The sequence below is a fragment of the Labrus bergylta genome, chromosome 17 (assembly GCF_963930695.1).
Source record: "Labrus bergylta chromosome 17, fLabBer1.1, whole genome shotgun sequence".
NCBI classification, from domain to species: domain Eukaryota; kingdom Metazoa; phylum Chordata; class Actinopteri; order Labriformes; family Labridae; genus Labrus; species Labrus bergylta.
The window spans coordinates 24454673-24480998 of NC_089211.1; the positions used below are offsets into that span (position 1 = coordinate 24454673).

Sequence of the window (26326 nt, forward strand, 5' to 3'; positions counted from 1 at the left end):
GTGACACTTTAGTTAAAATTGATCTGCTGTAGTCAGGGAAGACATCTCTCTGTGTTGTCGTCCTAGTTCTCTAGTGTGGCATTTGACACAATTGACTGTCACATCCTCTTACGGAGTCTGGGACCATTAATTGGCATTAAAGGAGCAGCGTTAAGCTGCTTTAAATCCTGTTTATAAGATCTGTGTCAGTTTGTGTTTGTTTACTTTGAATACTCTATGACACCAAAAGTTGGTCATGGAGTCCCACAAGGTGCAGAGCTAGAACCGCTTCTTTTTTACCTTAAAAATGTTTTTTCTTGGGAAATGTTTTTTCAGAAAAAACGCACAAAAAAACAGTTTTTATGCAGATATTACTGGACTTTGAAGCCAGATGACAGCTACCAGTTTAGCAAACTCTTATTGTCCATCCATCCATCCATTTGCTGCGCTTATCCAAGGTCGGCACAAGCGCAGCAAGTCAACCCAGACTTCCTTCTCTCCCCAGCAACCTTTTCCAGCTCTTTCTGGAATATTCCGCGGTGTTCCCAGGCTAGACGGGATATATAATCCCTCCAAGGAAGTCTGGGTCTACCCTGGGGTCTCCTCCCAGTTGGTCGTGCCCGGAAAAACTCCACAGGGAGGCATCCTAATCAGATGCCCAAACCACCGCAACTGACTTTGCATCGAACTGAACTCTTATTGTGATTTGACGATACAAAATTCACAATTTTCTGTATGAATAATGGGATTTTCTTTGTCATTTTTTATTGTTTTCTAAAGGATATGTCTTCCTCTGTGACAAAATATACAATGGGCAGATATCCGATTAAGAGCAAGGTGAAGCTAAAGGTTTCTTAACTGCTTGCTGATATAAAAAAACATCTGTTTACGTTGAGGTAAGACACTGTTAATGATCTTATAATTAATTGGTAATAACTGTTGACTTATTACAGTAACTACATCTTCTTAACTGTACTTCCTCGCTTTAATAAGTATCTTAAGGTGATGTAAATATCCGCTCTTTGTTCACACAATGATCGTCATATGTGATAAAGCGGACGGAATAAAGGCCCACAAGCTCTAAGAATCCTCTAATCTCGCCTGCCGCGACCTCCTCTAGTGACGTTTAATACTGTTTTGATCTCTCAGTTGAGTAACTAATTGCTCTGTCCTCTGTGAACACTCTTTCACTCAGCTGTGAGATTAGTCAGTCCACTAACTGTGCTTCCAGCTGACCGCACAGAGACCACACAGAGACCTCTGAAGCATCATGAATGACAATATACAGGTGAGTGTATTTTCAACCTTACTGGTGGTAATAAAGGTAATGAGTAAAGGAGTGTATGTTTATAGTTTTATTATGTTTGGTTGTGGTTTTAAACCGTACGAGACTTAATCTACTCGTCAAATCTTGTTTGTTTTGGGATTTAATGGATATCCAAAATCTGAGCTTTAAGTATGCCGTTATAATAACTTTACAGTGACCGAGAATAAACCATTCAAACACAGTGGGGGGGGGGGGGGGGATTTGGTATCCTGTTAACCATATCCAAAAAGAGTATTTATTTTTATTTTGGGAACCCCGAGAATCTATCGCTAATAATGACAACCAGCATAAACAAATATACAGGTATTTCCTTTTTAAATTAATCCATTTAATTAATGTCATCCAGAGAAAAATCCTGATTATTACCATTTAAAGTTTGAATCTTTTAATGTAAAAAAAGAAAGAAGAAAAGAAGACTGAATTTTTTTTTTTAAAGTAAGATGGGGGCATCATACAAAAGAAGCTCTCAAATATTTTCTATTTCAATTTATACGTCCGAAAAGGACTGGAAAGACGTGCCTATTTAAGGAAAGTAAGGAGTAATTTGTAAATACTTCCTGATGCTCTGAATCAGTACCCATGGGAAACACACGTTAAAAATAGCACCATCTGTAAATATAAAATGGATAAACTCCCACAGGATGTTTACATTTCTATTCTAATGATCTATTGATGTACATATGTTTGATTTTTGATTTTTAACTTCTTGTTTTATTTAGACTTGAGCTGTCCCCCATGGGGGATCAATAAAGTTAATCTTCATCTTTATCTTTTAATTAAAAGCATTTACAAAAGAGAAGAAGAAGTCGAGTCATTGGGAAATATGATTGACAAAGTAAGAAAAATAAAAGTTGACTCAATCTGACGCGTTTGAGCTGAACAAAACATATTTAATGTTTATCATGGGTATATCTCATGGATGGAAAGGTACCACATTTTCATGTATATTAAAGGCAGAATTATTGTCTGGAAGGGTACCAAAACCACTTCACATTGTACTTTAAATTATTGTGTGTGTGACCAATTCATGTGAATTGAATTGGGAAAAAACAACGAAAATACAAACAATTTTTATCACTTGTGTGGGAAAAAGGACTTTGGATCCATTCTCCAGTGTTTAGTGTTGGTTTCTTATTGGCTCCCCTTCTAATCCATGTTTGTTTTCATTAAGAATAAACCATACAGTTCAAAGCATTAGATCTGAACTGAACCAGTGATCTCCTGATACTCTTTATACTACAATACTATGTAGCAAAACTGTAAATCAGCTGAATGAACCAAATGTTATGTAACTTTTGAACGCTTTATTAAGAACAAGAGAGCCGCCTATCAACAGAGCTTAAGCTCAGAAAACATGACTGAATTATGCAAGGAACCTCTGATCCCTAAGCTGTACTTTTCCCGACTCGTATGGCATGAAGCGTCATTCACTCGAGACTGAGAAATGTTAATGCCATTAAAGAATCACCGAAAGCATACCAAGAAACGGAGGATCCATTAAGAGAACCACAAAGTAGAAAAAAGAACATAAAGAAAATCATGGACATTAGAACTTAAGTGTGCTTTGTAGCTTTGTTCTTAGAGGAAGGTTGTGTGACTTTTGATCGAGATGTCGCTTTAGTTAGCTCGGAGATTGATATCGCATGTAAACTGACACAGAATGAGCGTGATCTAAAAACTCTTACTAACATCCAAATAATCAGTGAGTATGTTCTTCTTTTTCTCTCTAGTTCTTGACTAAAACAGCTTTTATACACAAGGGGAGGAGCCGGCCGTCCCGTCCATGTAAACACGGCTCTGACAACAACACAGCCAGCGGGACTCGAGCTTCTCCCTCATTGTAGACAGTCAGGACTCAGAGACACATTTACACAGGACAGACTTTATGATTTATTTATGTGGAACATGTCGCACAATCTTCCTTTACAGATTATATACATAATGAATGTATTTTTAATATTAGATTGTTATTTTCTCTTCACAGTTAATTTGTGGGGAACAAACATTTTGACAACAATAGAAAAAAAAAATGATTAAGACCAAAAATTAAATAGAGAAACCAAAACAACACTCAACAATCCCTCTCCTATTTATAGCCAAATTAGAAACCAAGCTAAGTGGATTACCAGTGGAGAATTCCAACAATGAATCTATCTTATTTGTTGTTGTTGTTGTTGCTGTTGCTGTTGTTGTTGTTGCTGCTGTTGTTGCTGTTGTTGCTGTTGTTGCTGTATTTGTCCCTATCCTTCTTCCTGCATCTCCCTGTATCACATTTTCTGTATCCGCTGTTACTTTTCTAAATGTTGCTTAGTGCTCATGATGGATTCATGTTGGGTCTTTGTAGGTAACATATCAAAGAGTAAAGTCTTTAAACTGCTCTTTTCTTGAGATAACATTGTTGTTGATGATTGTTAAAGATTGAATACCATCATCTGCATGGAGACTTTAGCAGAGGTTTTCCTTCTCCCCCATGCACATTGTTGTTTATCGACTCGTCCAAGAACAACAAAACCTATTTTTTTACAGACATAATCAAAGGTTAAGTTTCACTATATTCATCCAGCATGCATTCTGTCATTTCTCTGTAATTCAACAAAGTCACCAGAAATCACTTGAGAGCTCTGACAGCTCTTATAGCTCTGAATCCTGGACTGGATCCAGGGATTAGTCTGATGCACTAATTTTACATTGTCTCCCTGTGATGACCAGGCACTTGTATAACAGGTCTGGTTTGGGGTGTTTCCAGTTGAAGGATCAGCTCTATTAAAAAGTTATGAGGCTTATGATGGTGACTGTCACCTGATAAATAATTAATTGTTCATAAAGTATTTGTTTACATCATCATCAAGAACAACTGGAAATGTGGATGACCAATCCCTGGAATGCAACATGGCGTCCATATCAGTATACAGTCTTCTGTATTGCCAGTTTGTCATTTGGTACAGCTGTCTGAATGTTTAGGGAGAATTTGGGACCCTGCCCCCTTTTGTATTGATTCTGCACCGCAGGAACTTGGAACTATTTTAGTTCCTAGAGAACCGAGTTTAGAGGAACCTTTTTAGGTCCTGCTTCAGAGTAGGTACTCTCCCGGTACCATGGCTGAGCAGACAGAAATAAAATCTCCATGGTGTGTGTAGTTCTCGGGACTCCCTACTGTATAGTTCCTCTTTAAAAAGTCCCCAAAACGGTTTAGGTCGACAATGCACTGTGGAAGCTAATGAACGACGATCACAGGCTACGATACGGGCTATATGATACGATACGATACTGTTCTGTTGTGATTAAAAAACATCATGTTAATTATACTTGGATTATACAACTCAGAGTTTGTTTTCGTTGTTATTGTTTTGATTAAGAGCCCCCTGGTGGTGGAATTTACACACTGTGCCTTTAAAGGATTGAATCTCTCAGGACCATGAATATCAGTCTTAAATTTCATTCAATACAATGAAGCAGGTGTTGAGATATTTAGACTAGACCAGCCTTTCCCAAACTTAAAACTGCCACGAACAAATGATATTATGGCAAGATGTTTACGAAACATTATGTCCATGAATAGTCATGACACGCCTTACTAATCACTTAAAGGGTTGACTCATGGTAAATCATTATTGTGATATTTCTTTTATTTTTATACTTGGTTGAGGGCTTTTCGTACCTGCAGTACCCACATGGCCCACCAGGGGGCCGCAGCCCACACTTTGGGAATCACTGGACTAGGCTAATAAATTCAGCCTAATAACGTGATGAATGAAAAGTGAGGGGGGGTTAACATTGTTAGTTGGAACGATTCCTCATGAACACACATTCAGAGATTAAAGGCAATCCATTCAAAAGTTGTTCAAGTATTTATTTTTTCTCCCAAGTTTTTTTTTTTTTACTGTTCCAAGTATTTCTGTGTGAACTAAGAATGCAGTGTAGTCACACTTTGACTTTTTGACTCTTTGGTTTTCTGAAAGTATGATAATTCTCTGTGCAAGCCCCCCAATGCTCAAAGCGGATTATCCTTTTTCCATTTCTAGATAAGAGATTATGAATATTGTTATTAGTTAATTAAAAGAATGTTCTTTGTTCCTCTAATCTCGACACAGGATGAAGCGGTGCTGAAGCAGATTGAGAAGGAGGTGAGAATGCGGGAGGGGGCCAGTAAGCTGCTGGGATATTGTTCCAGGAGAGAGCAGGCCCTGGAGGCCTCCAAGAGCCTGCTCACCTGCAACTCCCGCATTCTGGCCTTGCTCAGCCAACTGCAGAGGATGAGGAAAGCGCAAATCCTGCACAGAGTGGAACGCAGGTCAGACACAGTCAGAGGAGGGGGAGAGGGAGGGGTGGGGGTGTTAAGGAATGTTAAGGAATGTTATACAGCTGTTCTGCAGGGGAGCAGGTGAAGTGTTTGTGGACATGGTGCATTACCCCAAACAGCCACTAGAGGGCGGACAAACCCACTTTTTCAGTCCTTGAAGTCTCATGTTTCAAGAGACGTCGTTTTGTTTTCATGTGAGGTTTTTTTTTATCACATCTTTTGTGTCTTGATTGCAGGTGTATACGTGTAACATTACACTCACGCAGACAAATCTCTTTTTGTCAACACTCCAATAAAACACAATGTGCTACAAAGCAATCAAAGTACAATCTTTTCAAAACATGATATAATCAGTTTGTTCTAGATTTGGTTACGGATATCTCAGTATGAACTGTGTTCTTCTCCTTCAGGCTGTAATCTGTACCCTTGTTCTGGTTTTTATGAATGTTCCTGTTATTTTTTGTTCGGTACATTCTGAACATTTCTGTGTGTGCAAGTATGAATGCATTGTTGGATTCTTACTTTACTGCAGGCCCTCTGAAGATGTGGTGCCATGTTTGGGAAAAGTAGCGCTTTCAGGTGAGTGTCAACAAAAATACTTCTGAAAAATAAAATTAATTTCATATAGAAAAAAAGTTGAATTTTGCCTTTATATTTCTTGTTTTAATGTTTGCACTCTGCAGATCTAAGAATCCCACTGATGTGGAAAGACTCAGAGTACTTCAAAAACAAAGGAGGTAAGTCTTTAGACAAATCTAAAGAACCAATCAGTGAGATTTGTAATGAGTGAAATGATAAAGTGATCTTACTGTATGATCAGACATTAAGGAAACATGCTATGTTGAAGTGCTGGCTTCTCTGACAACAATACAGCAGCCAGTATGTCCTCCTTCTAACTTTAGATTCTGCTCCTGAATGCTCTGGATTTGTTTGGACCAGAGAAGTAGGAGGTTTTAAGGCACCCCCACACGGCCGTTTTGGACGCCCCTCTGTTTGTCAGATATGAGAGCAGTTATCAGGTCAACAGGTGTTACAGTGATGGAAGCGGTCAAGAGAAGTGGTTCAGATAGAAGTGATTGTACCCGACCTAAAAAGCCTCTGCATGTTTCTAATAAGCTCCACGAGCAGAAACGTGCTCAAACTAGGATCAATATTGGAGATGCTTTTGAAAAATGGAGAGAGGTTAGAACACAGAAAGGTTTACAGACCCATGCAGAGCTGGATAAACACTGAAGCTTCAGAGTCCACCACATGGTGACCTGAGTGAGCATCGACTCTAGAGAGGAGGGGGGGGAGACAGCTCTCTATGTTTAGAATTTAGACTGCAGTACTCATTTTAAACACTAGGTGTCAGAGTTACATACTGCTCCTGGATTGAATGGAAACCTTTTTTAACCTCATCATGTCTTGTTCTTTTCGCTTGAAATTATTTGTTCTCTGTTCTTCTGACCTGCAGAGCTCCATCGCTGTGCCGTGTTCTGCCTGCTTCAGTGCGGCACAGAGATCTACGACACCGACATGGTCATGGTCGACCGGACTTTAACCGACATCTGTTTTGAAGACACTATCGTATTGTAAGTCCATTAATCAGTCAATTCCTGTCATAACAAATGTTATCTCAAACACTTCAGTGAAAAAATGAGGTATGTCCACACACTTCCTCAAATGCCACAAAAAGTTCAAATATTTAATCACAACATTTCGACCTCAGGTCATGTGCAGGTCATAATTCTAATTCATCTCCAAAATCACTTCCTTAAGAAGACTTCTGGTCCAAAACGTTGTGATTTAATACAAACTTTTTTTGTTGGCATTTAAGCAAGTGTGCTTCCATTTCTTCCTTTTTTCTCTCTGCTGTTTGTTTTTGCCCTGCATATGCATGATGTGTTCATACCCAGCCCATCTCGACACAAAACAACAAGAGCAGATCTAGACCCTGGTCTCTGTTTCTTTGATAATAATAATACATTTGATTTAAAGGCGCCTTTCAAAACTCTGAAGTTCACCTTACAGAGCAGAGATAAAAACAACAAAGAATCAACACAACAATAAAATTAACATTAAAAACACAAAAAACACAAATGTACCAGATGCAAAGGAGTTATGACACCGGATGGAGAATGAGCAGACTGAATATGCCAGTTTAAAAAGTTTTGAGATGAGGTTTGAAAATGGAGAGAGAGTCAATATTACTGCCTTTATTTGATAGGACAGCTGAAGAGAGACAGGTTCTCTTGGGATGGGATAATGTGGGATAAGAGTCAGAGAAGATTCAGAGTTAGTTATATGCAGTTGAGCAAACAGAGAGAGGAGAGCGAGAAAGCGCTCCTCTACACTTTCTTCAGAGGTTCAGTTTTTGTTCAAACCCTCTTTTTAAAAAGTCATGATGCATCTTTAAATACATGTTTCTGTGTGTGTGTGTGTGTGTGTGTGTGTGTGTGTGTGAGCAGCAAGGAGGCAGGTCCGGGCTTCCAGCTCCGCTTCGAGCTCTACAGCAGCAGTGCGGCCGAGGACTTCTCCCCGGGGATCCTCGCGCCCAGGAGAGGGAGCTACCTGGGTGGCTCTCTGGGAGGCTCCTCTGGGAAGAAGATCAGAGCGGCGTTGGAGTCGGCGGCAGTTTGCGGATCGGTCTTAAGCGCTGGATTCGCAGCACCTGGAAGTGTGTCACCACCTCTCTCCTCCAACATGTCGAGACTGTAAGGATAATAATAATAATAATAATAATAACTTTATTTATATAGCACCTTTTAAAAACACAGGTTTACAAAGTGCTTTGACAAACAGCAAAAACAAGAACAAACTAAACCAAACACAGAAGAACATTAACAACAGTAAGAATATAACAGATGCAAAATACCAAAAATAATTAAATACAATTCAACAGAAAAGAACCCAAAGTGCACGATACACAACCAGACATACATAACCCAACCATCATAAGAACCATCATAAGAACCCAGGAACACAAGAATGCGGATGACCGCATCGAACACACACTTTAAGCTACATATCTATCTTCAACTTTAAACATAAATGTGAATGCTGAACTGTTCTTTATGCGTTACATTAACGCCCACTGGACTTTAAAAATGTATCTTTCTTAAATGCACTCTGTGAGTAGTTACAAGATTTTTTCTCATTGTCCACTGCACAGCTCCTACATTACACCTTTTGTACATTTTGTGTTTTTTCTTTTTTCTATTTTCTATTTTCTATTTTCTATTTTATTTACTTTTTATTTTATTATTTTTTATTATTTTTTATTTATTTATTATTATTTATTTTTAATTTTTAATTTTTAATTTTAATTTTAATTTTATTTTGTAATTTAAAAAAAAAAATTAAATTCTATTTTATATATTGTAATATCTTCTTATACTGTATTATTTAAGTTGTTTCTAGTTCTGCTTTATTTCCTTGTTAATTGTTTAGCACCAATACACCAAGTCAAATTCCTTGTATGTGTAAATGTACTTGGCAATAAACCCAGATTTTGATTCTGATTCTGATTCTGATTCTGACATGCTCTATTTTCAGGGGGCCGAAGTACAACCTGCTGGCTTACGCGACTCTGACAATCGATCACATCAAGGAAGGTTTCAAAACACACGATTTGTCAATAGCAACAACAGGTGAGTCTCCTCTTGTCTTTTTAATCATCCCTCTCAATTCCATGATTTCCCTTTCCCTTTCCCCCTCCTGATAATCCATCCTTGATCTGTGTTTTTCCAGAGGATAGTCCCTTCTGGTTGCCTCTGTACGGCAACATGTGCTGCCGCCTCAGGGCTCAGCCTCTCTGCATGATTCAGCCGGTGATGAGCGGACCACTCAGGGTTAAGGTGAGCAGCCATTTATTATGAATATAATCCATCCAAAATATGGTATCACATTGTTATTCACTGAATCACTTTCATTCAGCTTGAAGAGGACTCTAATTGCTGGGAAAATGTCTACGGCGTCCTCAGGGGCCAAACTCTCTTCTGCTATCAGAGCGAAGGAGACCTGCAGTCTGAGGACGAGCCGTTCCTCGTGATCCCCGTCAGAAAGGTTGGTGATAATGAACCTGAGTCTCATGAATAAATAGATGGATTCATTTGAGAGCTTTTTGTCCACGTTGATTACAATAACAAGCCGAGGCCACCAGAGTGCACTGATGAATTAATGACAAAGTTCCTGTGAGGGGAAACCTTTTGCAAAACTGAGACTCTCAAGAAATTATGGGATGTTTGATGGAACTCTGTTAACTTAACTTTGAATATTTGACTTAAGGCCCTGTGTCCACCTGGCGTTTTATCCGGTGCAGAAAAGCGCTGGCTGTGCGCTCGGGAGTGTTTGCATGAAGTCCGTCCTGTCTCTATGACAACAGTTACCGCTGTATGACCGACACGGCTCCTTTACTTTTTACTGCATGTTTTATATTTTATATCGTTTTTTACCCGATCAGACACAGAGCAAAGATGATGTGGGTACAAGACACGATCTGTAGGAGGTTAAAATACGGGGGAATATCAAACATTTTGAAAAGAGCACCGGTGAAAACGGCAGAGCGCTTGTAAAGAAGACGCTGGGCGCAGCTCTTTCATCCAGGCGGTGGCTTTCTGCTGCAAACGCTCTCTGAAAAAAGACGCTCTGTGTACACGGGGGTCTTAAAGATGTCAACTTATCCAAATTTGAATTGGACCTTATTGAAATAGAGAATGTTTTGACATTTTTTAGGATGAAGAGGTTTTTGTTGGCAGCAGATTCACCTGTTAGGTTCTGTACAAAAGGTGTTTAAGCGTTGCTATTATTTCTGTCAATCAACCGTTGACAGCTTCCAATAACAACACTGTGGTTTACAGTAATGTGTTATCTGTGTGGATGTTTCCCACAAACCATTCCTCTGCTGCTCTGTCATGTGACCTCCAGCAAGGCCTGATGATCTGGGGTCCGTAATCATCAGGTGTGTGTGTGTGTGTAATCTTTTTCTGTTTTTTTTCAGGATACCCTTGTGTGTTTATCAGAAACCGATCCTGACCCGTGCCAGAGCATATTCATCAGTACAGAGCATGAGGGAGAGGATGTCACCTACACACTGACCACGCACACACCTGAAGACACACAGCTCTGGACGGAGGCTCTCTGGAGGCACGTCTTCAACATGAGTAAGGCTTCATTGTACAAACTCTTTTTTTTTTTTTTTAGCCCACTAGCCGTAACACATGACACCTCTACTTTTATCAAATGGTCAAAACACAAGATCACATCAGATACAGATGCTGATCAATACATTTCAATGGCAACCAGGTAAATAACAGAATTTCAAAGGAATGCTTGCTGTGTGATTTTGGGTTGCTCTTTTTCTTTTTTTCTTTTCCTTCATCACTCGTTTCAGCTGCTCCCCTCAGGCAGTCGTTTTAGAGTACCACTGGCGAAAAAGAAAACTTACAGAATCTCTTTAATTCCCACTGCAATACGCATTTTAAACAAGGCTAGATAAGCAATGTTTTGTAAATGCTGTGCATGTGTTTTTACCTATTTAGGGTAATTTTAGCTATTTATGACCTAATGTGAGGGTAAGTGTGAATGTTTGTATGTTTTCATGTTGAGCCTCAACAAAAGGTAATTTTCTGTCACAATGTGATAGACAATAAAGTTTTTTGAATCTTGAATCTTGTGCAGCCAAACTCTATATTCTTGGAGAGGGTGTAATAATAATAGGGTGTTTGTGTGTTCACAAACAGGTGTGAGGTGCCAGGTCACTTCCTAGAGTACTGCGGGGGGGGGGGGGGGGCCTTGAGCAAGGCACTGAACCCTCAACAACTCTGCTGCACTCTCTGTGTAGCAGCGTGTGATTCAGGCCTATGTGGAGAAGCATGTTCCTAAAAAAAATTGTAAACCCGAATTTCCTCTCTGGGATTAATGAAGAAAAAAGTCAACAACATCAGTTTGAGAAAAATGCCTAGACTTGGTGCAACTTGCTTTGTTCAGGCGAATATTCACTTTGAAATCGTTTCAATATATAAATATCCCGCCCCGCCCTCATTGTCATTCAGTTTGCTGGATATGAACTGCCACCTGACTGATCCCTGGAAGCTCTCTCGCCACAGGGCGGTTATGCTAGTTCTTTGAACGACTGCTTCAGTGTCTACAAAACATAACTGGGCATTGTTCTTCTCCTGTCTTCATCCAAAAGAAGAGGAGGGACATAATTAACTTTACAACAGCCGTGATTCAAGCTCAGACTAGTCTGTTTGGAAATGGTTGGAGGGGATGTTTATCAAAAAGACACAACATATACCTCCTGATACCTGCAGGACGACATTCCTCAGTGACACATTCATGGCACCGGGGAAATGTGAATGTCATCTGATGCATTCAGTGTCGCACAGAAAATATTTGTCCAATGGCTGACTGACATCATGAGACGCAGACTTTTAGTCTGGACGGTGAAGAGAACAACGCCTACTTATTTGCAAGTTGAAGATGAAATATTAAAGACAGGTTTAAAGGATAAAAAATAACACCACACGTACAAAATGTAGGGAAAATAAAACAGAAACAAATACAATCTTTTATAGTTTACTGGAAAATCCAGTTAACAGAAAAAAAACTGAAAGGAGACAGGAAAGTATAAGGAACATTATATAAAGGCAAATCAATACAGAAGTAAACAGAAACAATAAAATGACTTGATGTCACGTTTTATTAATTCATTAAATTAATAAAGGGGGAGGGGTGATTCTACAATTCACTTAGCAGACGCTTTTATCCAAAGCGACGTACATCAGAGAGTAAGTACAACACAAGCAAGGATCTAGAAAAAAGGGAACAATGTGAGTAAGAGCAAACGATCAGCTTTGAGTCTGATTGGACACACAGGTGCTGACAGGAAGTGACCAGAGGCAAAGCACAACATTGAGGGCAGTTCTTGAGAGCTCTAATCAGTATAGAAACCATCTTATAAGTCATCATTATCAAACAAAAACCATCGTCATTACCATCATCATCATCAATAATATGGAGACCATCATCATTAAGTTAATAGGTATTCATGAAAGAGCTGGGTCTTTAGCTTTTTCTTAAAGGTGCAGAGGTTTCACAATAAGGCATTTAGCTGGAGGCGGGAGCGGAGTGACGGTTTGTCAGGAGGTTTAAAACCCGCCTCAGCTCCAGCTCTCAGCCTGTCGTTAGGTTGACTGAAAGTGAGTTTGAGACAGGATTTCATGGAGACCGCCATCGATGGGACTCCAGCGCCCCCTGCAGGAACAGACGGGTGATCGTTACTCAGACATCGTACATTAATATTTACAGTCTATGAGTGACAACCATCAACAATATCTATTTTCAAGGAAGGATTAGCTTTCTAAAGCCTCGTTGCATGAAACTATATCCCACTGAAACTATATCCCACTGAAACTATTATTATCTTGTAGCAACATTTTAAGTAACAGGATCACTTCCTCGTGTAGTTGTCCTCGTGGTTGTCGGCGTGTAACTGATATGATTCCCATCAGACTCTTCCTTTATATTATACACTTTGTTTGTTGGTACTCAGCGTTATATATCAGAGACAGGACCGATGTGCAGCGCTTTTTCTTCTCAGCAAACAAACACTTCATGCAAACGCACAGCTAGCGCTTTTCTCCCTGGAAAAAACGCTAGGTGGACGCAGGGCCGATCGGATCTTTAAAGATGACAGTAAACTAATAAAATTTTTGATTCCCTGAGGTGGATATCACCTTCGACTTCTGAGAGTTAAAAAAATAGAAGAAATTAGACGTTTAAAAGATTGCGACTACAGGGAGACGCTGTGCTAGCTTAGCTATGGTGTGGCTAATTGGACAAAAAAATGTATGCTAACTCATAAACTTGTAAGTGTACATTTTTGTATTTACACATCAAAATTGAAATGGAGAACAATAACTATTCACTCAATTCAGTTTCTCGGTAATTGATGAATAAATGTCCAATGTTTGCTTTCGTTACAGCTCTGTTTGAGCTCTCACGAGGGAACTCATTCCTGGCTAACCTTTGTTCAGATTGACATTTGGGGATTCTGAAAATGACGCATTCAATAACGTCAACAAGACTGAACTAGAACATTTCTGTTGCGGCCAATAAAATCCAAACCCTGATTTCTAAGACGCGAGATGACTCAAGCACATTCATGCATTCACGTGATTTTAATAAGGTCAGATACAGCGTAGTTATAAAATGCTAATCCAGTTAATGCGGCACTGTTTTAGTCACAGTTCATCGGTTTGGTTTGTCCTGTACCGAAGCTCCATTATCATAGCTTTGAAATTACCACAATTAACCCTCAGTTAGATGATGAATAATGATACGCTGCAAAAAGTAATCCACCCACTTAAATCACCACAATTGGCCCAATAAAAAAAAGGAGCAGCAACTTGATCTGTGAACAAAGAGATTTAAGGATAAAGGTTAAGGACACGTTCAGGGAGAATGTTTAAAAATCTAAACAGAAATAGAATGTCTAATTTTTCTCTCTTATCAAAAAGGACAGGACAGGTTTTTTCCCTCTTTTCTGATCCTCAAAAAATAAAAAAATAAAAATTGTAATCTAACCCACAATTTCCTCATAGTCTGTGTGTTCCGCGTTCCAATGGTATTGCTCCGCCCTGCGGCGCGCACCCGACCAAACTGGGTCAGGAGCGAGCGCAGCCATGAGGCAGAACTACAAGATCCCGCAGGAAGAAAGAGAACAAGGTGCCAGTTAGGACATGATGTTGATAAAGTGATAGAGCTGAGTGGTGTGCAGAGAGGAAGCGATTGGCTCCGCAGTGCATGGCGCCGATGTGGACATTGCAGGTTATATGTCCTCACTTTCATCCAGACAACAACCTGTACAAAAATGTCATCACCGTGTTTGATAACATCATAAAGTAACTCGTTTCTTGTACTCGTGAAAAAAGTTTCAGGATGGAAAAACTTTAAAGTGAGGATACAAAAACTGAATTCATAATTCGTACTGTCGACGTACATTTCTCTGTCGGTTATGTGCCACTGCCGAAAACCATTGACCTCAATTGTGCACCACACCAGCTGCCAATCAGCATCATTTAAATAAAGTTTGGCTCACTGGGTTTACAGGGCACACCCAGTAGTCAGCCCAACCCAAAATGGCTCCAACAGGTACTCTGTAGCAGTGCCCTCGTCTCATGACCCAGCGTCCTCTCCTTCATGAAAAATTGCAACCCAAATTTTGGATATTTTTCAACCAATCAAATGTATTTAATGACAAATTTGGAGTTTGGTCCTCAGACGGTACAGAACATGTGACGGAACAAAACAAACATGTTTTGTTTTTAAGTTTAAAGATTTATTTTTGGGCTTTTTGTGCCTTTAATGAAGAGATGGGACAGTGGATAGAGTCAGAAATCAGGAGCCACAGGCTGGATTCAAACCTGGGCCGCCCGCTTGGTAGACTATAGCCTCCATACATGGGGGGCGCTTACTAACCCACTACACCACCAGCGCCCCACTCTTCACAGACTTTTTGACACCTTTTTTTCCCCAGTCACACCTGGACCCTAAGAGAACAGCTCCGCGTCCCATTTTTGGGTCGTGACCCTCCAGTTGAGAACCCCGCTGCTCTAAACACAGAACTACATCTTACAAGAACTGTGAGCTCATTCTTTCAGGGTGCCCATCTCGAGCGTATGTCTCCTGTTCACATTGTTTTTTTTAATTCAGTTCTGGTTATGTGATATAAAAGTGGGTTTGTGGTTTTCATTGGTGGCTGCTTCTCTCTTGTGATTGTCTATTTATTCAACTGTGGAGGCAGCTAAGGCATCCCATAAGGGCCAATACAGAGTATCATATTGCTTAGTATCCCGTTGTGTTGTATGGTACTATATCGTGTCCTGGGTTAGGGTCCTTGGTGGAAAATATAAGTATGAAAAAAAACTCCTCGCCCGTCTAGCATTTTTTCATGTTTTTAAACCTCACAAAGGATGATGGAGACAATTTAATTACAGGCAGAAAGAATGTGTTCCAAATTCAGTTTTCAGACACCTTAGGGTTGAATGACAAGAAAATAGGTTTGAGAAAAAGCCGAGCAGATTAATCCCAAAGCGTATAATTAGTTTGTATTGAACACATGCCATAAGAAACGATGAATACCTGTTATGTTCATCTCAATCTTATAGAAGGAAATAGTACTATAATGGACATTTTATCAATTTACTTCTCAGACTTGAAAACCATTTCATCAAATTCACTTGAAATCTGGTTGGAGCTTCACTTTAATCTGAGGAAGAGACGACAGGTTGATTCTGCTGCTCTGAATGCAATCTCACTTGGAGAGAAAGTTGAAATTTATCTCATTAAGTTATCTAATTTCTTCAATTCTCTCCGGCGTCTGCACCGGAGTGTGTCCCTAAGCGAGCTAATGCAACATGAGTTAGATACTGTGCACCTTGGGGGGGCCATTACTGCGGCGTCTTTTATGCCTCCGTGCATTTCTAAGAAGTAAGATATGAAATTAATCATCCTCAATAAGAGAGTGTTTGCAGGGAGCGATTGCATTTGTGTTCGAAAAAAAACAGATTAACTATGTTGTTTCCGCAAATCTATTTTTATTTGCTCTTCCACTTCTCCTCGGGGGAGAACAGGCTCAGGAATGTGGCTCGTTATCACCGCCATGATTGATTACCTGAATGTGGTGACGAGCCACACCTTGGTGTAAACAAGGGTGTGTGAGTTTGTTTGTCTGCAGTGTTTTGTTCCATTGTCAAATTTTCATCTGGGATCAAATCACCTGCATGTTCCCAAGCGTTAGGGTTAGGGTTACGACACACTAATGAAGGCGTGCATTACGTTTTATTTTTTCTTTCTTAACAAATTACATGTTTGTGAATTTAATTGTTGTTCCTTATACACACCTACGTAAAAGTTTGACGGCATCATTTATCTTATGTGCCGAGGCGTGTCCAGGGGCGTGTCCAGGGGGCGTGTCCAGAGGGGTGGCATTGGCCCCCACTTGAAATCTGATTGGCCACCACAGGTGCCATCCAAACTACCAAATCAATGATGTCAGAGGCGGGGCGTACTGTATGTTGATTTCAACTATTCTGTTTTTTTTTTTCAGCAGGCTGCGTGTCAATGAATAATTTTTTGTTGTTGTTGCTGTTGTTATTTCAGTTATAATAATAAGAATACTTTAGGTACTAAAACTCCAAGACCTGACCTTCAAATCTGAACTCTAAATCTGACCACCGACACCTGACCTCTGAGGCATGACCTCTGAGACACGACCTCTGAGACATGACCTCTGTGTCCTGATCTCTGAGACTTTACCTCTTGAGAGCTGACCTCCGGATCTGACCTTTGACCCTGATCTCTGAGAGTTGACTCAGTGAGACAAAGAGGTTAAAGACTGTTAAATGATGAAGAACTAAACGCAAATACTAGTACACGCTGCCTAACTTGCGATTGACTTACTTGCCAATAAATGTGTTATCGCAAGTTAGACAACGTGCAAGAGTTTGTATGTACTATAAAATGTGTCTATATATCTTAGTTTTTGATACACAAAAGCATCAGGTTAAAAAGATGTACAGTATATGTTGCCAAAATGTTTTACTTACAACTACATATCATTAGTGGGGATAAAAAGGATACACCATTTTTTTTTTTATTAATTTGGGTGCACAAACTCCAAGCACCCCATGTGGGCCACCCCAGTCTAAATAGTCTGGACACACCCCTGCTTACATGACAGTGATTACATTTTCCATAACAGCACCCTTTAATTTAAATGTATTTTTAACCATGTCAGCACACATGTTTTACTCTGTGACGACTTTGATAAAGATGTTTAAATACTACTCCATGTCAGAAGTCACGTGAGTTGCATCATCCCTGTCTGTCTGGTATGAATGCTTATGGTATTCTTATAGGTATGCACTGTCATCATTACGCAGGTATTGAATGTCTGCCAACCCTCTGACTGCATTTATTAGAAACTAGCTACTGATGGTTGATTCATGTCTGAAGAATGCTTTAAAAAAACAAATAACTCCTCATCCTCTGTGTTGCAGGCAAGTGGAAGCAGTGTTGTGATCACCTCATGAAGATTGAGATGCCCAGATCCAGGAAAGCCACGACAGCGAGGCAGGGATCGCTATATCATGAAATAGGTACGAGACAAGTAGAGGAGACAAGGAGGGGCCTGATAGGCTGTTCTGCTGGTTTACCTTCAGTCACATCCTGACATAAAATCTTATCAAACTGCCACATCTGATCTGGAGGAGAAAGGTTCACACAAGTTATTGAAGTTACCGCTGGACTGAAGTATGAATCTGAAAAGGAAGAACGTGCAGCATTTGACACATAAATAAATCATAAAGTCTGTCCTGTGTAAATGTGTCTCTGAGTCCTGACTGTCTACAATGAGGGAGAAGCTCGAGTCCCGCTGGCTGTGTTGTTGTCAGAGCCGTGTTTACATGGACGGGACGGCCGGCTCCTCCCCTTGTGTATAAAAGCTGTTTTAGTCAAGAACTAGAGAGAAGAAGAACATACTCACTGATTATTTGGATGTTAGTAAGAGTTTTTAGATCACGCTCATTCTGTGTTTATTTATGTGCAATGTGAAGCTACGAGCAAACTAAAGAGCGCTAACATTAGCATGCTAACACAACAATGCAGGTCAAAGGCGATTGCAGCTCGAGTCGAGGACAATGTTGTCCGCCGTTTGCGCTTAATGGTGCTTATTTATGGCGAGATAACTCCCTTCAGGGGGGTTGGAGGTGTGTCGCTGGAAGAGAGCGGTATTTTTACTGCAAAAGGTCCAATTGAGCGGATTCGAGAAAGCAGCAGGATATAATCAGGAGAATTCATCTAGAGCAATAGGGGGGCTGATGTTTCTTCTCTGCGATCAGTGCACGACCATAGACTGCCTGCACATCTTCATGCACATAATTAAACTGCTGCATTATGTTTCCTGTTCTCCAGTATGTTCTCCTCTTCTCTTTTTTAAAAATATTGTGATTCTGTCAACCTGCACATAACATTAATATAAAGACAATATTCTCATTTCAACATCGCACATCTGATTCTTTTGCTCAGTTTGACACTTCTGGGTCATTCTTTTTTTACGTCATGTCTAGTCTAAGGAGACTTCCCCCCCCCCAGGGGCAGTCTGCACTTTTGTAAGGGGTGTATATGTAAAAACAGCTCAGCCAGCTCTTACTAGCAGGCACTGGACACTATCTACTTAATGTCATATCTAAATAAAATCCAAACTATCCTTGTTAAAAGCTCTGTCTTCTCCTCTTCACCTTAAAGTCGTGACTGCCACAAATAAATCAATGCATTACAAATGAGCCAGGTATGGTGAGCACAGACGCAGATACCTGCTAATTAGTGCCTGTACTCACCGAAAAAAAACTAACTGAACCACAAACATTTTCTTTAGGCTCCTGCTTTCTTTTGACAGACACACAAACACTCACCTCCTCCCACAATACATTACAAACCAAATCAGAGCCTAAGGCAAACCTACACATCACTCGCTGGATCGGCTGGTCATGCTCTAATTGCACTTATGTCTGTTCATGCCTCAAATTCTTACACTATATAGACAGATCAAAAGTAACGCCTCCTGTCTACATGCTTCGTATACGTCAGTAAAAAAGCCACAGTCAATAGCAAGATGTTGAAGAGATATATAATGCAGCACGACACCAACACTGGGTGACAAGCCAGACTGTTGACGTGAACAGGTGCATTATCTCCAACACCTGTTGACAAAAATGTCAGTCATGCTCATCCAAAAGTGTACAGATACACTTTATAGATGCAGCCAAGGGTATCAAAAATGTTAGCGCCTTCAATGGAGTGTGTCATCTGAATAACAAGATGTTCAAAGTTTGCATTCCAATCTTTAAGACAGGCTGCAGGAAGAAAAGCTATCTGGAGGAACAATGTGTCTGTGAATTCCCCTCTTTCAATCACTTATCAACTTACGGGAATATTCTTTCCAGTATAAGGAAGGTATCTGAAATATTTTAGCTTTCTTTACAGCAGATAATTAAAGCAACTCTTCTTCCTGTTTCTCTTCTTTTTCAGTCACGCCCTCCTCGCCCAGAGAGGGTCTACAGGTCCCAGATTTATCTGCTGAGATCCGCACTTTGCTCTATTCCTACTACAAGGAAAGGTTTGTTCCTCCCACTTGACCGATCATATTTTTTACCTCTGCAGATTTTTAAAAAACCAAGACAATTAAAGGATTAAAGCAAAACAGTGGCAGTAATTCAGTAAGTAAGAAGTAATCTTTTGTTGGGTAGGTTTACAAACATATAAGTAGGAATGCTAATCCCTTCCTATTGGTAGAGCCTGAGGGCGGTAATTGTTATTGGGCTGTCAGTAACTTAATTGTAGGGACGTCTGCGAGCTAGTTCAGACAGGCAACTGAAGATTTCAAACCTGACATGCGTCATTCTCCAGATTCACCTGACAATATAACCTCCTAATTCTGCAGTGTAATAAAGCTGCACGATTTCTAGTCTCTCGCTTTGCTGTATCATTGCCAGCGCACTGCACTGCATCAGTTCTGCACTCGTACTATCAGCCCTAGCACCACCCTAGCGTTCCCCTTCAGGCTCTGACTCAGGTTCAAGATATAATCTAATCACTTCTCAAGATTCTGCATGTAAAACAATCTGTGAGGGGTGATGAGATTTGACTCCCAAGTGCCAATTTTTCTGATCCAACACTTAGTGAAGAACTGCTTAAGCATACTTCTTTTTGTCAATAAAGGAAAACCAGATGGATTTTAAAAAGACAGCCCATTTGGTATAATCTCAGTTTTACTAATGTGGGATTTAAAACTGAGCTTTTCATTGATGTAGATACCGAAATATACAATATTGCAACTCAGTCTAATATTACAGTCAGATGAAATGTTGACATCATCAATTAAATTAAATTAAATTCAGTGTATTTGTCGTTTACATTAAAAGTGAAGTGCACAGTTAATGCAACCCTTTTATCCCTTTAAAACAATTGTGATAAATAGATAGAATAAATAAGTAGCAGCATAAAAAAGTCAGCAATGCAACATTCAAAAATGACATAAAATTGCATGTAAAATCAACAACCTTTCTGTCTTTGGAAAGTTTTTGACAACTTAAATTACTTTTAAGCTTTTCAAGCTAACATATAGCTGAAGTTTTAGATCAAATATGAATAAAATCAGCATCAAAACATAAAATATTGTCATCTGCATAGAGGTCATTGATATTGCAATTTAACATTGAAGAACTAATATCATTTATTAAGTAATGAATGAAATGGGTTCTAGAACTGAACCTTGAGGAACTCCCTTGTTTTATTTTGAAGAAAAGGGGACTTGAATTTACCTACATTATCTGACCTCTCTATCTTCAGAGAGGTCAGTTACTTCTGATGGACCTCTTTACATAGCAGCCTCTGACATTAGAGTGTGAATGGGTATGTATGTGTAGGTTTGACCTGCAGTGTAAAAGCGCTTTGAGTAGTCAGAAGAAAAGTGCTATACAAGCTCAGGTCCATTTACCATTAACCATATACAGATAAGGGTGAATTGGATTCCCTTTGTCCTGGAGTATTAAATACACAATCCTCTAGTAAAACTCACCTGTGGGAGAAGATATGTTTTAGGTTATAGACATCTGTAGTGAAGGTTTTCCCAACCTTGGGGTACCGACCCCACTAGGGGTCACATGGAATTCAAAAGGGGCTAAAACAAAAAGCTTGCAGAGTCTCTGTCTGTCTGTCATCTATTGTTCAGAAATGTCATACCATCCTTTCTTCCTCTGTCCTTATATAATAATATACAAAAGCCTAAATGTGGTCTAGGTCTAAAATGAATGTTTTATTGTAACATAGTAGAGAAACTATTACATGATTGTAAACATGTACATTTTAGTATTTGGATGTCTAGGATCGCCAGAGTTTTGTGAAACCAAAGTGGGGTCACAACCCGAAAAAGGTTGGGAACCACTGCTGTAGTGGTTTGAGAATGAATGAAACTATGAATGTAACTGTCATCATAATAAAGGACAGTGTCATCTGCATAAGGATAGAGACTCCAATTTATATTGAAGAAGATATCTGTATTTGAGTTATGATTAAAAACGGTCCAAGTAATGAGCCTTGAGGAACCCCCTTTGTTGAATCTTAACGACCGCAAACTTATCAAAGAGGTCATTCTGAATGCCACAAGCATTATAAAACCTTAATCTACAGTCTGTGTAGAAGAAAAAACATTGATTAACTGTTCCAGGCTTTATACTGTACATATGGGTGTATAGGATTTCTTTCCTACTGGGGTATTGAAAACACAATCTCCTCATAACACTGACATTGAAGCACAAAATACACTTGTTGTGACAGTCCAACCAGACTTGCTTTGTAACTGGAGCCATTCAGCACACTACTGACTCTGAGGTATGAAAATGAACACCAAGTTTTCCTACCAGCATTCTTGAACATGTTTATTTTACATGGCATATCTTTCTGTCAACATTTCAGCCTTCAGTGTATGTCAACAAAGTTAAGGATAAGGAGAAAGTGAATTCTTAGTACCAACTGAAAGCCTCTTGAGATTAGTAATTGTTTTTTTTTCATTTGGTGGATCTCTGGAGCTAATCAGGCATGCAATTATTAACAAATTGTAATAACAAATTACAGTTACATTTCTTGTTTGGTCTGTTCAGTAGCTCTATGGAAAAAGAAAAAAAAAAGACACATAGTACGGTACAGACTGTTCTCCAACAATGCTACTGAAGTGACATGACCCTGACAAATAACATGACAGCTTAGCAAAATAAATACCGCTTTGAATCAAGCACATAATGATCCCTTACATTCTGTCGTCTTTTTGACGACTATATTTCACTTCTTTGAAAGGCAAACACTCAATGTTACAAGTTTAAGTCGACACACAATGTAACAGGTCATCATATGCGACACATATTGTTAAGAAGTGTCATGGTGTGTGTACAGAGGAACGCCAGAGTTTGGACAAACCTACACAGAGAACAGGTCCAACTGAAGTCTTTGATATATGAGCCTATGGGAAAAGTTTTTACAATGCTGTCATTGTGTAACTTTGAATGCTCTCTGTGTTTGAATCATTTTGTTTCCAGCATTCTGGTTGTGAGTCAGACCTTTCTGTGAATTGTTTGTATGACCATGTTGTATGTTGTAATGTAGTCAGATGCCATCATGTTACTCTGATAGCACAGGAAGTCATTGATATTTTCTGCATTAAGAGACAAATTCAATCAATCCATTAATTCATCTGTATTTGTAACGCACCAATTCATTTTTTAAATGTTTAATTTGGGGCTTTTTATGCTTTCATTTCAGACAGGATGGTGGATAGAGTTAGGAATCAGCTACTTGGCTACTGCCGCCCCCGTATATTGCCAATTCACCAACAAATGTTATCCCAAGACAAAAAAGTTCTTCTACATAGGATGTGAATGTGAATCCATCATGAACACTAAGCGACATTCAGTGAAGTTACAATGTGAAGGAAAAATGTTCTTTAAGAGGCAGAAACCATGAACAGAACCAGACTCTTGATGAACAGCAATCTGCCATCTGTGTTGGTCTTGAAAAGTGGGCTAGAGGGAGATGCCGAAGACGGATAGGGACAACCACAGCAACAACAACAATGAATAATTGAATTGATTAATTTGATAGGAACCATGCAATTTAACATAGTTTAAATCGGAACATGAAACTGATGCATTGCAGCTTGTCCCTTATTTGGCCTTTACTGCCCTTGCACCAAGTGAGGGAGTTTAAGTATCTCGGGGTTCTTGTTTATGAGTGAGGGTAAGATGGACTGTGAGATTGACATACGGATTGGCTCAGCATTGGCAGCAGTAATCTTCATTCCAACCTATGGTCGTAACCTAAAGTACAAGATCACAGATACAAGCGCCCAAAATGAGTTCCCTCCAGAGGGTGGCTGGGCTCAGCCTTAGAGATAGGGTGAGGAGCTCGGAGTGGAACCGCTACTCCTTAGCATTGGTTGTAGTCAGTTGAGGTGGTTTCGGGCATCTGATTAGGATGCCTCCCTTTGGAGGTTTCCCAGGCACGCTCAACTTGGAGGAGATCCCAGGGTAGATCCAGTTTCCTGGAGGGAATTATGTATCCCGTTTAGCCTGGAAACACCTTGGAATCTCCCAGGAGGAGCTAGCAAACGATGCTGGGGGGAGAGGGAAGTCTAGGTTGACTTATTGCGCCTGCTGCCATCACGCCCCGACCTCCGATAAGTGGAAGAAAATGGATGGATGGATGGACGTATAGGACTACAATATAATAAAGCAAAAAGTATTCAGTAACATTGATGATTACTCACTTATTATCATTACACTCTGAGTCCATCATTTAGCATTACATGTCAGGTCACCTGCGTTTGTATGCTAACCGCTAACCGCTAAAGCATTCATTAACTGATTCAGCTGGTTTTTAAAAACAAGGCATCCTCCTCTGACTGTGACTAATACAACTCAGACACTCACTACGCAAACAGTCACATGTTTCATTGTTGTAAACAACTACGCCACAGATGTCTAAAAAGTGGTCAGCCACACCTACGAGTCTTAAAGACCAAGTATTATTAGCTGCTTATGAAACACACTGAAATAGCAGTTATATTCTCAAACAGTTGTACATTTGACTGTTGAAGGTTGCAGGATGAGATGAAAACAAACACGACTTACAAAATGCGCAAAGAGATGAGCTAGAAGTACCACCTCGTCCAGAGAGGACGTCAATCCACACAAACCAAAAGTTTCTTAAAGAACCTCAAAAAAAAAAGGTTAATCAGCAAAATTTGGATTTTTGCTTTTAAATCTTGGCTTTGTATTTGTTTGGTGAATGTCCAACCAGACTTTGGTGGATGCTCAAATAGAATCAAAGCTGAAATTTTAATATTTTCTCTGTAAATATTTTAAGACCAATTTCCAGGAGGCGTCCGATTTAAGAATTAAAGCAGCATAGTAATGCAACATGTAGTTATCATTGTAGTTATGAAAAGTAGGCCCACTTGACCTTTTTCAAACTAGCAAAACATGTTCCAAAAAGCAAAACATGTTCCAATTTCCCCTCGTGCAGCCTACCAGTAAAAGGATTCATTCATATCCTTGTCGGAGTGGCAAAAAAAACAAACTTTTCTGTGTCTTCTAGTAAATACAGGCACCATATCCTCATACCAACCGATGCAGAGATAAAAAAAAAAAAATGTTTTGGCAGCCTCACAACTCAAGCTGTGGTTGAAATGGGGACAAGCCCAACCAGCTTCAACTGCCGGGAAGATGTGATCTGTTCCGCGTTTGCAGACTGGATGTGTTTGTCATTTACACACTATTTTTATTTTGATAAATCTGTGCTGCAGGTAGCTTTTCATCAAACAGAAATAGAAGGGAACTGATAGCGTAAAGGATGTTTGCCGATCCACCAGCTTGGTTTTTCTTACGTTTTTCTTTGTTTCTCTCTGTGTTTGTTTTTACAGTTATTGATGACCTGGCCACCGATGCACTGAAGGAATGGGGAAACAGGCCTTATTCTATGCATTTGTGGTGACCACGCCTGGTCAAAGAAGCGGACGAGGAAATGATAAATGGCACGATATCATGATCTGCAGAGGACTCATCCAAACACACATCTTTTTTCTTGTACCAAGGTGTTTAGGTTCTATAAACATCAGAATCTCAAGTCCATATCTTGCAAAAAAAGTGAAAAACCAGCATGCTACTCATGAGTGTAATAACAACACATACTGTACATGCACAGTTAATTTGAGCTGCATTTAAAGCTTGATTAGGCCATTCATGGTCTGCGTCCCAGTACACAAGCATTGGTAAGGGAAGTCGATCTATTGATGGACATATAACGAACTCTGGGACAGTAGATATTCCGAGCTCTTTTCAGCTAGTTCTTGGACCTTCATCCGGTTGACCTTGTTGACAAATTAGCAAGTAGCAATCTTGTTGTATGTTGGACGGCCAAAGATGGACGACAGCTCTGTAAATTCTCGCTCTAGCACTCGCCAAACTGATAGCTTCGTCTTGTTTTCATCCCAGTTTTCTTCCATGCATTTATGTTGTCAAGGAACTGAGGAGCATGCACAGACCACCTCGGTCAATGTGGGGCCGATTGAAGTGTATATACATGCAAGAGAAAATCGACTCCTAGTATTATTATCAAGATGTGTTAGTTTGACTTCAAGACGTTGTCTTTCCAACAAAACACACATAACCTCGAGTCATACCCATGTGGGAGGGTCTCCTCTCTACCGCTCTACTACCACCGCCCAAGCCACACAGTCCAAGCCCCACTGCCTGGCCCCCAAGCCCTGGTTCGCTTTCCATGCAACTCGTCAAAACCCAACAGAGAGAGCAAAGGAGCCTCTTGAGCTTCTGCGCTCCCTCGCAGGACAACACAAGGACTGGATTTCAGGTGGACCAACATGTCAGCTTTACTGACTGAGTTGTATTATTTCAAAAGTTGCCTTGAGCAGTTGTGTCACGTGTTGCTGTGTCTTGTGTGAAAATATTTTCTCATACTGTAACCTCAACTTTTGACGAGAATGAATTCTAATTAAAAACAGCGTTGGACTTCCAGCTCTGCAGGATATTATGAGCAACATGCAGCACCGTTTCGTAAAAAGGCCTGAGGGCGTTTTCGGCAGAAATAAAAGCCTGATGCTTGCA

At 39.9% G+C, this 26326-nt stretch overlaps 1 protein-coding gene across 1 annotated transcript; it reads left to right on the plus strand.

The window, feature by feature from the left end:
• The first annotated feature begins 66 nt into the window (after positions 1–66).
• On the plus strand, positions 67–26326 carry LOC109999514 (rhotekin-like). Its single transcript, XM_065965613.1, has 14 exons — positions 67–875; positions 1175–1267; positions 5398–5597; positions 6139–6185; positions 6290–6343; positions 7063–7180; positions 8057–8302; positions 9144–9238; positions 9339–9445; positions 9525–9653; positions 10588–10750; positions 17654–17752; positions 19683–19770; positions 25126–26326. Exons 2-14 carry the CDS (start codon positions 1250–1252, stop codon positions 25130–25132), a joined length of 1371 nt encoding a protein of 456 aa, XP_065821685.1. The 5' UTR covers positions 67–875; positions 1175–1249; the 3' UTR covers positions 25133–26326.

Bases quoted from the DNA above. Each gene is read 5' to 3' on its own strand.
- LOC109999514 (XM_065965613.1), top strand. The intron at 9,239-9,338 runs GTGAGTCTCCTC...GTGTTTTTCCAG, and splicing joins TTTGTCAATAGCAACAACAG to AGGATAGTCCCTTCTGGTTG. The intron at 17,753-19,682 runs GTACGAGACAAG...CTTCTTTTTCAG, and splicing joins ATCGCTATATCATGAAATAG to TCACGCCCTCCTCGCCCAGA.